Source organism: Chaetodon trifascialis, chromosome 22 (genome assembly GCF_039877785.1).
Source record: "Chaetodon trifascialis isolate fChaTrf1 chromosome 22, fChaTrf1.hap1, whole genome shotgun sequence".
Lineage (NCBI taxonomy): Eukaryota > Metazoa > Chordata > Actinopteri > Chaetodontiformes > Chaetodontidae > Chaetodon > Chaetodon trifascialis.
The window spans coordinates 8,122,337-8,136,481 of NC_092077.1; the positions used below are offsets into that span (position 1 = coordinate 8,122,337).

The window sequence follows — 14,145 nt, forward strand, 5'->3', positions numbered from 1 at the left end:
TGTGTGCAGAGCGGCAGAGCATGACCGACTGTTGACTATACTGCGTCTAGATAGCGTGTGTGTGTGTGCGCGCACGCGCATTCCTGGTTATAGTTGAGTGATTCCCCCCTACGAAACAGAGAATGGCCCATTTGACTGGTCACCTTTCTGTGATCTCTTGAGGAAGGACTTTAAAGTGCTAATACTAATCAGCCGACCACACACACAAGCTGAGGGGACTCCCACGCACCATGGTGACATTAGGAGGCATCAGCCATCCTATCAAAGGTACTCGTGTCTGCTAGTATGTTCACCCTGTTTTCATTCCCAGGTTGTCAAATACTAACGTCTTTCTCAGGCCCCTCGTGTCTCATACAGATGCACAAGGTGCCCTTCAGGATCTTTATGAGATGCCCGCCAGAAAGCCTTTCTAACACGTGGTGAATGTGGAATGGTTGCAGTTTAAGGGAAAGATCGTGGTTCTGCTTACAATCAGTAGATTTACATATGTGACTATTTGTACTGCGTTGTTTTGCTCTGAATGGGTTTACTTTGAAGTTGGTTGAAAGCGGTGCGTCTCATAGAGATGCTAATGGATAGCTTGTGCAACCATATAAGACGCCAAGGGGCGTGACAAGGTGTCGGTGTTTGACCCCCAGGGATTCAGAACGGTCTGGTATGTAGGTGTGTGCATGCAAATCCAGGAAACTAAGTTTAGTTCCATTGGTTCAGACCAAGGAGAAAAAAGTTGCATGGAGACCAACAGCGAGATACGACACTTCCCTGAAGGTTTTGTGATGTCACAGTGAGCTCACTGTTAAATTGATCAATCATGGGCCTAATATGTCAATAATAATGTCCCCAGAAGTTCTGTTTGTCTCCCTTATTAATGAGGAACTGTGAAATGACAAGACCAAATCAAAACACAGCTGTTTTTTAACTCCCACTTCCTGTTGATCATTTAAAATCCCAGAACACCTACATTGATAAATTAAGATTTTAGCTGTTGGAGTTTTGTTTCCCTTTTTTAATGAGATGGAAGTGGCCTTTTTTTTAAATCTCACCGGCACAGCGCAAATCCTAGTGTGTGGTAAACTCCACATGACCAGTCTTTCTTTCCAATTTAATAGACATCCACCTATAAAAAAAAAACAAAAATAAAAAATTTCCGCAGTTATTAAATTACAGTTAGCATTTAAACTGTGGTATCTGTTGAAGGTCTTTTGAGGAAAGCAGGATGACGCTACCACTAGATCGTTGACAGATACTGAATGATTAATTAAAAGTGACAGTTAAATTACATTTCGCAATAACATCTTCAATTAGACTGTCTCTCAGCTGTCAGACCAAGACAGAGATGCTGTTCCTGGATCATTTTTCAGTCTCATTAATTTACCTCCAGAGTTTGCGTGGTACAACCTGGCCCACATCTTTGCCTTAAGTGCTTTTTTTTTGCCACCAACTCAACTGGTGAAAACAGAGCCAGGCGACACCTGGAGGCTGCGACCTCTGAACCTCTAATAAGAAGGAGTGGAGGGCTTTAACTCAATTAGTCGGCTCAGGGGATAGGACATGGGGAGGGAGAGAGAGCTGACACAGCGAAAAGACTGAGTGCTCGGGTGGAACAGCTAAGTGGATTTAATAGTGTTTTAAAATCAATTATGAAAGCGGTGCTGAAAGAGTGCCTTTCGATTGCCTGCATATTTAGAGAGCTAATGGTGCTTGATAGTGTGCTGTTAGGCCTGTGCTTTCCATCCATGCAACAAGACTGGTGTTATGCTCTGAAATGTCATAATTGAGTTTGAGTGAGCCAAGCAACGCAAGTGTCGCATGACATTCTCCTAATTTAGCGGAACAATTTATTTCTCATTGATTTACAGAGGTTGGATGGCTTAATCCAGTTTCACATGATGTTCCCATCTCTCTTTCGCTTCCCGTTTCTACTTTTCTCTGTCCTGAGGGCGTCCTCTCAAACTTGTTAACAACAGTGTGATGTTGACTTCTCATTCTATCATCAGAAATCTTGTCACAACAACAAGCCTGATGGCCTCTCTTTCCCTCCATCTCTGCTTTCAACCTCATGTCCGCACCTGAGCTCCGCTGATCGTGGTCTGTCTTGTATCTCCGTGATTAATTACCTTCTTTGGCAATAGTCAAGCAGGCAATGATCTTAACAAGTGCACTAATACCAGTCAACCCTCAGGCACTAAAACAAGCCATGCGTTCATTCGGGCTCGTTTTGCATTGTCTGGCCTCCTCATCCGGGCTCGTTTAGTATTGTCTGGGTACGAACAGTGCTTCTATTCTTTTCACCCGTCTCTCCCAGGGATCCTAAATGGGACATAGATATTCTAGCTGGGTCCGTTCTTGGCCTGGCACTCGATGCCCCTGAGTGCTCTGCTTAAGTACAGCCACTAAGGGCACTTGTGGAGGGCTTGTGAAATTCTGTTCTGCTTAAAGGTGAAGGTGGAGGAGAAGCTGATACAGCGGCACAGGCTTCTGAACTCCCTCGTGTGCCAAGCCAAAGGTTTCAGGTTATCACAGTGTGTTGATGGTTTCTAACAACCGGCCTACACCAGATGTGTTTCAACCATGTATTGTCAGATGGCGCAGATATACCTCATCTACAATCCATTCAGTTATCTATACTGGCAGTGTAGCAGCTTGTCCCTTCACTGATCCTTTCACTGCTACCCAAAGTGTCTTCTGTGACTTCTAGTCTGTTTTTGTCAGTGTAGACACTAATATGGAGCTGTCGCTGCTTCCATTGTGCTACATTGTGTAATTGGTGTAGACCAGATGTAACAACACAGATACCAGTAAGACAATGAAATGTGATCAATGAAGGCTGGTTTTAGCAGTAGATCCAAGAGTTTGAAGGCTTTTTTAATGTGCAGTTGTCTAAAATACTATGAGGAAGGGTTTTAAAACCCTGCAACTCTGCCAGGTAAGGTGTTGAAATACAGTACATAACCTGCCAGGAATATATGCTTAGAGGTGTTGAGTTGTGGAAAACATTCAACCAGGTTCAACTTTTTTGCAGATGATTCTGCCTCTGTTCGCCTGAGCCCTCTGCGTTGGCTCCCCTGCTAAGCCAACACAGCTGTCCCATTCAAATGAATGAGGGGACTGTGTGTTTTTTTTTTATGTAATGCAGTTGTCCGTGTGAACATGGCCCAAGGCAGAGTCCAAGGCGGAGTCCACTCTTGCAATGGGCTTGTAATAACGAGAAGATTCCTCAAATATTGTGCACATTGCCATGGTTGAAAAACTATGAAAATTAGACAGATTTTGGCATTTGCATGGTTTATTTCATATCTCATACTCAATCAAAGTGTAATTTGATGAGTTGATCATCTAATCAAGTGTGGGAGGAGTTGTTATTAATGCCTGACAAGAAAAGCACTTCAGTCTTCTGTTTTACGGTAGCCTTGAATTGACTTTGTTTCAAGGAAACGCCTTTTGAGCCTTTGGGAGGCAAATCTTGACGTCAACACATTTTTTGGATTGGCTTTCTCATAAACAAGTCTAGTCATTGGTAGGAAGTTCAAAGATTATTGTTTCTAATGTGAGATGTTCTCAAAGTTCAACCCAAAGGATTCAATCTCTGATTCCAGTTTGACCAACGAGCTGCTGTCCCACCTGTTCTCACGACTGTTTGATTGGTTGAATCACTGATCCTGGTTCAGTCAGAGTGTCTGCGTGTAATCCCACCTGTTATCCTGCTGACAGCCCCAGCCCACACCCACCCACCCACCCACCCACCCACCCAACACCCAGACCACACCAACACTCCCTACCCTCTTCCAGCCACTCACTCCTGGGGTGAAAGGAGTCTTTTGTGTGCCTGCAGCCACTTTTTCCTCTATGAAGGCCTAAAGAGAGAATGAGAGAAGGGGCTAATCCCACTAGTGTGGTCACTACAGCGAGAGGAGGATGAAGAGGAGAGGAAGAGAGAGGAGAGAAAGGAGGGGAGGTCTTTGGCTTGTTCAGCCCCCCTGAAGAGCTGCAGGTGTTGTGGGGAAATTAGACTGCAACAGCTGTGCGTTTATGTGTGTAGGATTGGTGATATATGGTCACACATGCACACACAATTTGCAGCTCTGACACTATAGTTAATCAGCCTCCTGCATAGCAAGACAGAAGTGAAATGCACTGTTTCACACACACACACACACACACGCACGCACACACACACACACTACTTAACCATCTATCCACCTCCTTCCTGTATTGCTGTTTTCACTCCCTCTATCTTACTCACACTGCATATTGAATAACATACAGTATATCATTCCCATCGTCTCCCCTCCTCTCACTGTCTCCGACCATAGTTTCCCTCCCTTTTCCAAAATTTCACCCCTATGCAACTGCCCATGTCTATCAAGTTTATCTCCACGTGTCTGTGTGAGTGTTCAAAGCTTAGCCCCCCCGCCCTCAACACTTTAATATGACAGACAGGCGGGCATACCTGAGAAAAAATACCGCCAGTCGCTTGTGGAAGGAGATGAGAGAGCCTTTCGCTGAGTGCATCCAGATATGAGTGAATGTACTCTCTCTCTCTCTCACACACACACACACACACACACACACACACACACACACACACACACACACACACACACACACACACACAAACGCATGCATCAGCAGTGTCGAGAGTAAGCTGACAGAGGTTGTACAGTGCAACCATGGCTCTGTCAATCCCCGCGATTAAGGTGACAGCTAAGCCGTCTTGGGTGTGATCGCACTTGTGCAACAACCTATAGTTTTGACTTCATTATTCCTCCAGAGATCAGATGATCAGATTGCTGGAATTGCACCCCTTTGATGTGAAAAATGATGTTTTTACATGTCGTGAAATAAAATACAGCAGGAGGCTGGTCCTATGGATTTATTTCTCAGAACCCATAAATCTCTTTCTTTCTCTGGTCTTTATCTGTGAACTTGCTGCCTCTGGCATTCCTGTGGTTAATCATCCACCCATGGTTAGCCCTTGTTAGCGTTTGAAATCACCACGGATAAACAAGCCAAACATTTAACACACATGCTGTGTGATGGGAATATGTGACAGTGTTATACTGAGTGTCCCTGGCCAGTTTTCCTGAACACTCATTGAAGTTTGAGGCTCATTTCAGTGATGAATTCAGCTTTTGCTCCTTTTATATCAATATTCAGTCATCGCTTTGAAAAGTTTGACAATTTGGGAAGTTGGCTTTCTAGCTTTCTTGCCCAGCTCTGTCGAATATTGAACAAAACCAGGTGTAAACTTGTCATTTCTACAGCTTTAAAGGTGCTGGTAGGCTGCTTTGTTACCTTTGAACAGAACCAGACAAGCTGTTTCACCCTTTTCTCATACTTTATGCTAAGCTAAGCTAACTGGCAGCTGGCTGCAGCTTCATATGTAACAATCAATCTTCTCATCTAACTCCCAGCAAGACAGAAAATAAACTTATTCCCCAAAATATTAAATTATTGTTTCAAGAACGTAATACTGCTACAATAACCTTTTCAGTCTGACATCATGTAAGCGGGTTTGACGACACCTGCCACAGCAGAAAGCACCACTTAAGGCCGGCAGCTATCATAAGCAATGTCCTGTTGTAGGATTCTGGTTTTTAGTCCTGGTACATTAAGCTAGTCATGCAGTCTGGATGTAAATTTGACTCTCAAATAGAGGCTGGGAGTTAAAGCTCAATTCTGTAGCTGTCTAATATTTAGTGGATATAAAAGTTTGATTTTAGTTCCTCAGATATTCCACCAGCACAACGCTTTTGTCCCCCAGAGTCACTCTCTAACCATCCGCTATTGTAATCTGCTCTTCGGCCCCTGAGACGTTTCTCCCTCATTTCCTGCTCTCACTAATCTCTTTGTCTTGTCCATCTTCTGTTTCTGTGTCGCTGGCTTTACGTCTTTTGATTGATGGTGCTTTGATTGAGTTAACTTCAGTGTGATTTTTGCAGGGTGATTTCCCTCTGCTCCCAGCATACAGGATGTCTGTCAGAGTGTCTGCAGGCTGCTGATATGTGATCTGATGTTGGCGCTGGCTGCCATGAGAGAGAGAAAAAGAGAGAAAGGGAGATGAGACTTGACATCTTTTTGGACCCTGAACAGAACAGTTGGAATTACTAAAGGGGGGCAATGCTTCCTTTGAGGATAACTGAAATGTTTTAGCGGAGTACGGGCACACAAAGAGAGATTAGAGAGGCGAGAGGACAAGCCCAAAGATGAGAAAGAGAGATTTTTACTGAAGTCAGCTCCGAGCAGTTGAGAGTTACTGTTCTGGGCAGCGTTGGGATGTTTTAATGGGAATTGGCAACAGAGAAGAAAAAAGTAGCAAGGGAAGGAGAAATGTTGCCAGATTCCTGATAGGCTGGGGGTGTTCAGGTGCGCTCAATAAGGTGGAGCTGGCAGTTGAGTTTCTGCCCAGTGATTGGCTGGACGCCACTCAGGTTACAGGCTTTGTATTGATTCAAATATTTGAAAGAAAGAGGGAGAAAGTTGTCTGCTGCTACCTGACAGCCGTTTTCATGGGCTGCTCCGCTGTAAAACGTTTAACTGTGCAGTAAAAAGTGTTGCGGGGTGAAAAAATGGCAGAGGAGATTTTTACAATGCCCTGTCGTATGCGCTTCCTGCCTTTATAATGGCAGGCCTCCCTTTAGGTTTTAACACTTTAAGCTCACATTACCATTCTTCTTCAGTCATGATAAATGTCAGCTGGATGGAAATGTTTAGCTGAGTAAGGACTTTTTAGGGAAGGAGTTAGTTCCAAGTCAAACTGGTATTTTCTGGGGATCCCTTTCACATAAAAAAAAACAAAATAATACATGAAGATGAATGAAATGAAAGTAGCCTATCATCAGAGGAATGCTTCTGCCTTTCAGCAGGGCTTTAGCAGGGCAGGAATTGTGTGTGAAGGGGGTAAAGTGTGTCTCTCTGGTGGGCTTGTCACCTCTCTGAAACCTGTCTGGGCTACAAATGTCTTGTTTGTTTTCTGTTGTTTTACTGGCCGTCCCTGTCGTGAACTGACTAAACACAGTTGTTGATGTTACACAGTGGAGTTGGGCGGGGGGGTTGGCCACCAGAGTTGTCTCTAAATCACACGGATCTGCAAGCCAATGCAAACGTTACAAAAAGAAAAGTCCTGTCTCAAATGTGTGTTGTGACGGTTGTGTTTTCAGACACGTGGATGATCGTATCCTCAGTAATGCTGTTGTTTCTTAAGATGGGGACCTCAGTGTACACTGTACATGAATGTTATGTGTGTGTGTGTGTGTGTCGGTGGGAGTTGTGTGTGGTTGGCACTCACAGCGACAGCTGGACAAAGTGACTGTCAACAGTTCAGGTTTGTCACGACGAGTGCCGATCACAGAAAGAAGTGAGTGTTTGTGTGTGAGGAAAACCCATGTGGTCTGGGGATTACGCTGATGCTTAATAGACAAATTTATGAGCTTTTTGTGTGTGTGTGGATGGGTGTGTGGTCATTTGTCCTCACATACAACAAGTGTGCCATTGGCGCGTCTTGCTTCACAGGTCATTAACAGCTCTTATCACCTCTGCAGACCTCACCACCTACAATGCAGGACTCTAAATGTGTGGCCTATTCATATATCTCCTTTTGTTTTTGCCAATAATTAAACCACGAACAACTCCCTAAATGTAAACAACTAGATTAACTGATTCCAATTAAAATGTTTGGCACATCTTAATCATTAGATCCACATTCATCAGTGCTGTAAGGCTGTAAAAGTGCAATAACCAAATCATAATGTGCCATAAAACTCTTTACTCTGATCTTTACAAGGGCTATGCAGTGAGTGTGTGGATGCTTGTAAATGTGTTAAATCAACACCGCAGAAAATAGAGATAAGGGAATGTGCATAGCTAATGAACGATTTACCCATGATACTTCAAAAGGGTTGAGATTACACCACAGCTTTGGTGCTTCGACCTCTTGCATTTGCTGGATCTATTAAAGCACTCAGTAGTCGTGAGTCCCATTTAACCTGTGTGTGTGTATGCACATCTGCTGGTGGGTGCATATGCATGTGTGTGTCTGATGGCATACTTACACAGATAGAATGTTTTTTCCCATGGCGTCTGCCTGAGACACACCCTTTCCACAGTTCAGCCCATCCTCTGCATGTGTGTGTGATCCCATGCTAGCAGCTGGTGGGCTCTATATATAGTGTGGGTTGGGATGCTCCTAGAAAGAGAAAGTTAACAAACAACTGGAAAAGTGTCCTAAGACTGATTTATTTTATTTTTTTATTAAGTCTTGGCATTTGTCAGAAAGTAATTTTTGAGTCAGACAGATAAGAGATTTGCCTTCCTCGAACATGTCACACGACTTGCATCGGCAGTCGGATTTTCTCAGCACCGCCCTCGTCTTTCTCTGCCTCATCAATTCTGCTTCACATCTTTCCACGGCCCTGTGATCTTTTCCGTCACGGTCAGCCATTTTTAGACCGTGCAGCAGTTTGACTCCTGCTCCTCCTTTGTGGTCTCATTGCTGTCCTTGATTTTTCACCCCACCGCCATCCTCCCCTCTGCTAACCCAACAGTTCAAGCCCTTCCCACTCTGAGAGGCTAATAGAGAGCCGATTGTATCAGAGTGCAAATCTGCTGTAGTTTACTTAGTCACTTAATAGCTCTGCTTGTGTGTAGAATCGGTGAGCAGCATGTCAGTTATCGTGTGAAAGCCGTACACTGAGCATCGCTTTCAGTATGTAGTTTGTGTGCTGGGTGTGAAGCAAGAATGAATAAATGTGACTGAAAGGGCTGAACTGTTGTGTTTAGTTAGGCTCAGTGGTAACAGATTGTGTCAGGACCTGCTTGGTTACGGACATTTGATGTGACTTTTTTTTTCCCTCTGCCACATTCTGAGTCCATGCAGGGTGTGCGTATTCATGTGTGTGCAAACCATCAGCTGATGGATCTCTGGCAGCAAGTGGAATAACAGTGTTTTCCCCGACCTACAGGGTGAGACAGGTGCGGAGAAATAAACACACGGTAGCCAACAGATACGTCTGTTAGCACTGTGTTGAATGAGCACCTCCATTCCGGCGCATTACAGCAGCCCAGCACACCACAGCTGCTGCTTAATGTCACCATCCTGCAGAGTGACTTGTTAATGTGTGTCTGCATTTGCATGTGTGCTTTTTGTCGCTCCATCGCCACCCACGCACCGTGATTTATGCCCCCCACGGCCACGAACCAGCAGTGGCTTGGCTGCATTGAGCTAATTGACCCTCATGTTGCGTCCCATTGTGAGTTATTCGTCCCAGTGTCGTTGGAGTTGACCTCCAGTCTGGTTAGCAGCTAGCGTGAGGCTAGCCTGATGAGCCGGCGTGTCCGCACCCTGCTCTGATCGACTGTGCGTCTGTGTGTGTGAGGAGAGTTTAGGGTCCTGAGAAATGACCTCATCCGCGTCTGAGAGTGACAGGGCACCTGTGGCTGAATCTCACCATGACTCTTTCACCCCTAAACCCACACACACATACACGGAAACGCACATGTGACACACTCACAACCTGTGCTCAGTGTGGTGCAGCAAAGCTGTGCAATCTGACCCATCTCTCTGCCCTGCTTCAACAGTATTATCCCCCCTGCGTATTTCATCTGGCCTCACCACCTGTTGTCAGCTGTATTTCACCCAGCCTGGGCCCTCTGCAGCCTATAGCCTTCTGTTTCCCTCCATAGGCACCAGAGCTTACAGTTGTGCCAGAAGTAGGTATGAGACCAGACCCACCTCTCCCCAGGGGCAGAAATCCTAGACTGATCTAATTACTCCCAGCCGAGGCTTGAATCGCACCGAGTCTGCTCCAACTGGCAGTCACTTAATTCAATCTAGCGGCAAAAGTGTTGCAAAGTAAACAAGTCAAGCTGTTAAGCTGCAGCGTTGAGAGGGCAGAGGAGATAGGATTGAGTCCAAAAAGCACGAGTATCACTTATATTGTGTTATAACGGTGCTTCCAGATACCACTAACCACTATATCAGAGTTTAGGGCGAGGTTAACAGCTCTTTCCTGCTCTGTTTTCGGAGATTACTTTGCCATGTTAGCAAGAATAAGGAAATTACATTTTCTTCTTTTAATACTGTACCACAATACTAGAGCCAGCCTCTATCCACTAAAACAATGCTGCTCCTTCATTTCTTTGTGTTTGCATGAATCATCAACTGGGGAAGAGGCTAACTTTTTGCCTGGGACATGCAGCTTTAGCACACACGGGGAAAGACAAACACTTTCTTGACGTTTAGTAGAGAGAGATTGGCAGAGAAAAAGGAGAACATGAGTGGAGGAGACAGAGGCAGTTGTCTAGAGACGTAAAGACGGAGCAGTTTGGCAGTAAATCAAGGGGAAGTCACGACTCTCAAGTCTCAGTGAAACATGATATTAGTTGGGAAGTATGTGGGAGAAATATAGATATGCTATGACAGGAAATATATCATTGCTTTTGTATTGTAATAACAGGTTACACTTAGTATTTCTTTACGAAAAAAGGGTGTCTTTATTTTGATTCCAGATATTGAAAGACATTTTTGAAATGTACTTGCCTCCTTGTAAACTTTTGGAAACACCTTTGGCTTGCAAGTGTGTGTTATGGTTGCTTTAATGTGACCTTCCTTTGCTTTGTTGATATGCACTGTATCACAGAAAGCACTCTCCTCGCTGCAACCCGGCTTCATGTCAAAGAACACACGGCCTGGTTCGGGTCCTTTGATCTTTGTCTGCCTATCTTTGCGCTTTCAGATTTATCAGACTGGTTAGCTAAGCCGGAGTGTGTTGTGTGCAGTTTTCTGTCGTCAAGTTCAAACCTGTTTTTTTTTTGTTACCCTTAACTGCCATTTGGAGTTGCCAATAAATTCATTAACAGCAAAATATCTGCTCTCTTTCTCCCAGATGGAATCCATCGCGTTGTGGCCCTCTGCATGCTGCGCGTCACCATCATCACTGATGACATGCTGACCAACAGCATCACGGTGCGCCTGGAGAACATGTCCCAGGAGCGCTTCCTCTCTCCCCTGCTCAGCCTCTTCCTTGAGGGCGTGGCGGCTGTGCTCTCCACCAAACGGGAGGCGGTGTTCGTGTTCAACATCCAAAACGACACCGACGTGCAAGGCTCCATCCTCAACGTGACCTTTTCCGCCATGCAGCCTGGAGGCACGCCGGGTAAAGGGACGTTCTTCCCTTCTGAGGAGCTGCAGGAGCAGATCTACCTCAACAGGACTCTGCTCAGGATGATATCCTCTCAGGAGGTAACACACATATGTATACGAACACGGAAAATGCACATACACACATTCACACTAGTGCAAAATGATCGAACTAATGAGACTGGGATTTCTTCTTCTCTCCAGGTGTTGCCGTTTGATGACAACATCTGCTTGCGGGAGCCCTGTGAGAACTACATGAAGTGTGTGTCGGTGCTGAAGTTTGACAGCTCCCCTCCCTTCATCGCCTCCGACACGGTTCTCTTTCGGCCCATCCACCCCATCAACGGGCTGCGCTGCCGTTGTCCGGTCGGTTTCACCGGCGACTACTGCGAGACCGAGATCGACCTGTGCTACTCAGGACCCTGCAAGAACAACGGGAGATGCCGCAGCCGAGAGGGAGGCTACACCTGCGAGTGTCTGGAAGACTTCACAGGTGAGTTGAGATTTAACAAATAATTGTAATTCAGCTTGTTCAACAAATCTTAAGACATTTTTATATTCAGACCCAGTTAGACATGAGCTGACATTTTTCACCTATACTAAACTATATTGTGCGTAATAACAACAAACACATCTGTGTGATTCCTTCATCTTTCATGTGTATATGAAAGCAACCACAGAAGATATTTTTCTCCAAAGAACACTACGAAAGCGCTCATATTCTTCCTGACAAAGGCTTTAATGACTTGTACAAAACTGCCAAACCGCACTGACAGGTTGTAAAAGCTCTCACCACCTCTTATTGTAGCTTGAGGTCGACCCCAGTTCAAGTAGGGCAAACTTGCTTTGTAATACTGTAAGTATAGCCGCCTGCACACACATGCATGTACACACATACGGCAGATTTATTCCTGTATAGAGGTGTACGGAATGCTGGCTATACTGGTCAAACCAGATCCATCTCAAATATCACCTTACCCATTCATCAGAACTACATTAGCTTCAATACGGTTTTTGCTTTAAAACGTAATCTTAATATTGTGAAATACGATCACTGTGTGAAGGCAATGCAGCACAAAGAGGTGGCTCTTAAGTATAACTCGTGAAAATTTGGCCCCTATAGTCCGCCTTGTTTTTCAAGATTCAAGTCATTGAGAAGTAGTTATTTAGGATCAGTGAAGATTTTTGGCAGGTAAACAAATTCTCTGATAATCCTCATAAATAAATGAGCTAAAGCGGAGACTGCTATAACTTAAAACTACTCAAATCAGCGTTTTCTACAGAGGTCAATATGTCTGCTTAAAGGGATAAAGCGGCAAATCAACAACTCTGCAGGGTACGTTTAACATGAAACCTGGCTTTTACATTGATTTCAAGAGAAGGTCAAAGAACTGTAAAGTCTGCTTGGAAGCTGGCAGTTCCAGTCACTCTGCACAGCCGCCACATGGTAGATGAGCTATGGGAAGCCTTGGAAGCTTTCATCATTCCCATTGAAACCACTTTCTAAAATATTTCTCCATGTCAGTGATCTTCCTCCCATACTTCCCCCTTGTGCATCTGATACCTGTCTCCCTAATACTAGAGGGCCTCTGCCAGCCGTCATCCCTCCGCCTCTCCCAACACTCTACCTCTCCTCCCCTTCTCTTCCTCTATCTTATCTGATGTAATTACCTGATTATACCTGCTGTTGTCACTCACTGGCCCTGTCTCGCCTTCTTCTCCTGCTCCCCATGTCCGTCTTCTTCAGTCACCCATCATATTTCCCTTACCTGCATTTTGCTGCCCCCCCCCCCCCCCCCCCCCCTTTGAAGGTCACAGTTCAACTCAAGATAGTCAGGGCCCATCAGGGACCATTATGGGGCTGATGACAGGGGGCCTGCTCTGTCCTCCTTGGGTTTCCTACATTACAGGGAAACAGATCCTTATAATTCTCCCTCGGAAAAAAGGATTACGCTGAGGAGAGAAGGGCCATTAGCTGGTTCCAGGCTGTGGTGTTGGGGGGTCTGTGTGTGTCCCGGGTGGACAGATCTTGTCTGGACAGCAAGTTGACACACAGCACTGCATGGGACACAGTAGCAGCTATCGCAAATAATATTACAGTTCAAAAGAGGTCTGCTGGTGTATTAGTGGAGGAATTTACATGAGCCGAGCCAGGAAAGCAGCTCACTGATTTCAGACAAAGCTGGAGCCACATGATCATTTAGGAAGAATTTACCATGGTGAGACCCACAGCGCTAAGTAACTTAATTAGACTCTATGAAAAATTTGATATCAACACGCAGCCTTCAGGTTATTCAGTCCAACTAGCGGCCAGCAGTCGTAGACATTGACAAGGGTCCGCCTGGAGGATCTGACCATGCTGAGACCAACTCCCAAAAGGAAGCCAGGTTGGTTTAGAGCCAACATGGTGGGTCCAGGTTAATCACTAGAGAATAGGCTTATGGCTGCAGGCGTTTCGCACCTCAATTGCAGCTACTGGTCAGTCAGAAGATGGACTTCTGTGACATATTCTTTACTCCCATGGATAATTAGTCATGCACATCATGTTTCCTGACTTCCTCTGCACATCTCTATTCCAATATCACTTCAGAGCTGGAAACTCAAAAAACTAATGCATTGAAGTAGCTTTTATTTTCTGAGTATTTCCTAACTTTTTGTTCCATTAGGTTTTTAATTCTTGGGACTATTTGGTATAAAAGGCCAATACAACATACGAGCCATGCATTCCTTCCTCATGAAATACTTTCAAAGCTGGTTTATAACATATTGTTAATTGTGCATTGTTTACGTCCATGTTTTCTTGCTGGCATTTGTTTAGATTTGGACCCTCCTGTACATGCATGACACAAAGCTAGTGGTCAGAAATGCCACAGAGTACCTTTCAAGTCAAGTATTGGTGTCAGTCACTTAGAGTTTAAGTATTATTTTGAGCCAGACTATTTTGTAGAAATCATCAAAACATACAGATTACTGAGAAATCCCTCCTCAAAACAAAGTTTCCCCATTGA

The 14,145-nt window shown here is 44.8% G+C and overlaps 1 protein-coding gene across 4 annotated transcripts in view; it reads left to right on the forward strand.

The window, feature by feature from the left end:
• The window catches only part of celsr1a (cadherin EGF LAG seven-pass G-type receptor 1a), an 83,998-nt gene that overhangs the window by 25,466 nt on the left and 44,387 nt on the right, over positions 1-14,145 (forward strand). For all 4 annotated transcript variants that reach the window (XM_070992275.1, XM_070992274.1, XM_070992277.1 and 1 more), the window contains exons 2-3: positions 10,884-11,239; positions 11,342-11,630. In XM_070992275.1, coding sequence (XP_070848376.1) covers positions 10,884-11,239; positions 11,342-11,630 — 645 coding nt within the window. The remainder of the gene's footprint in view (positions 1-10,883; positions 11,240-11,341; positions 11,631-14,145) is intronic.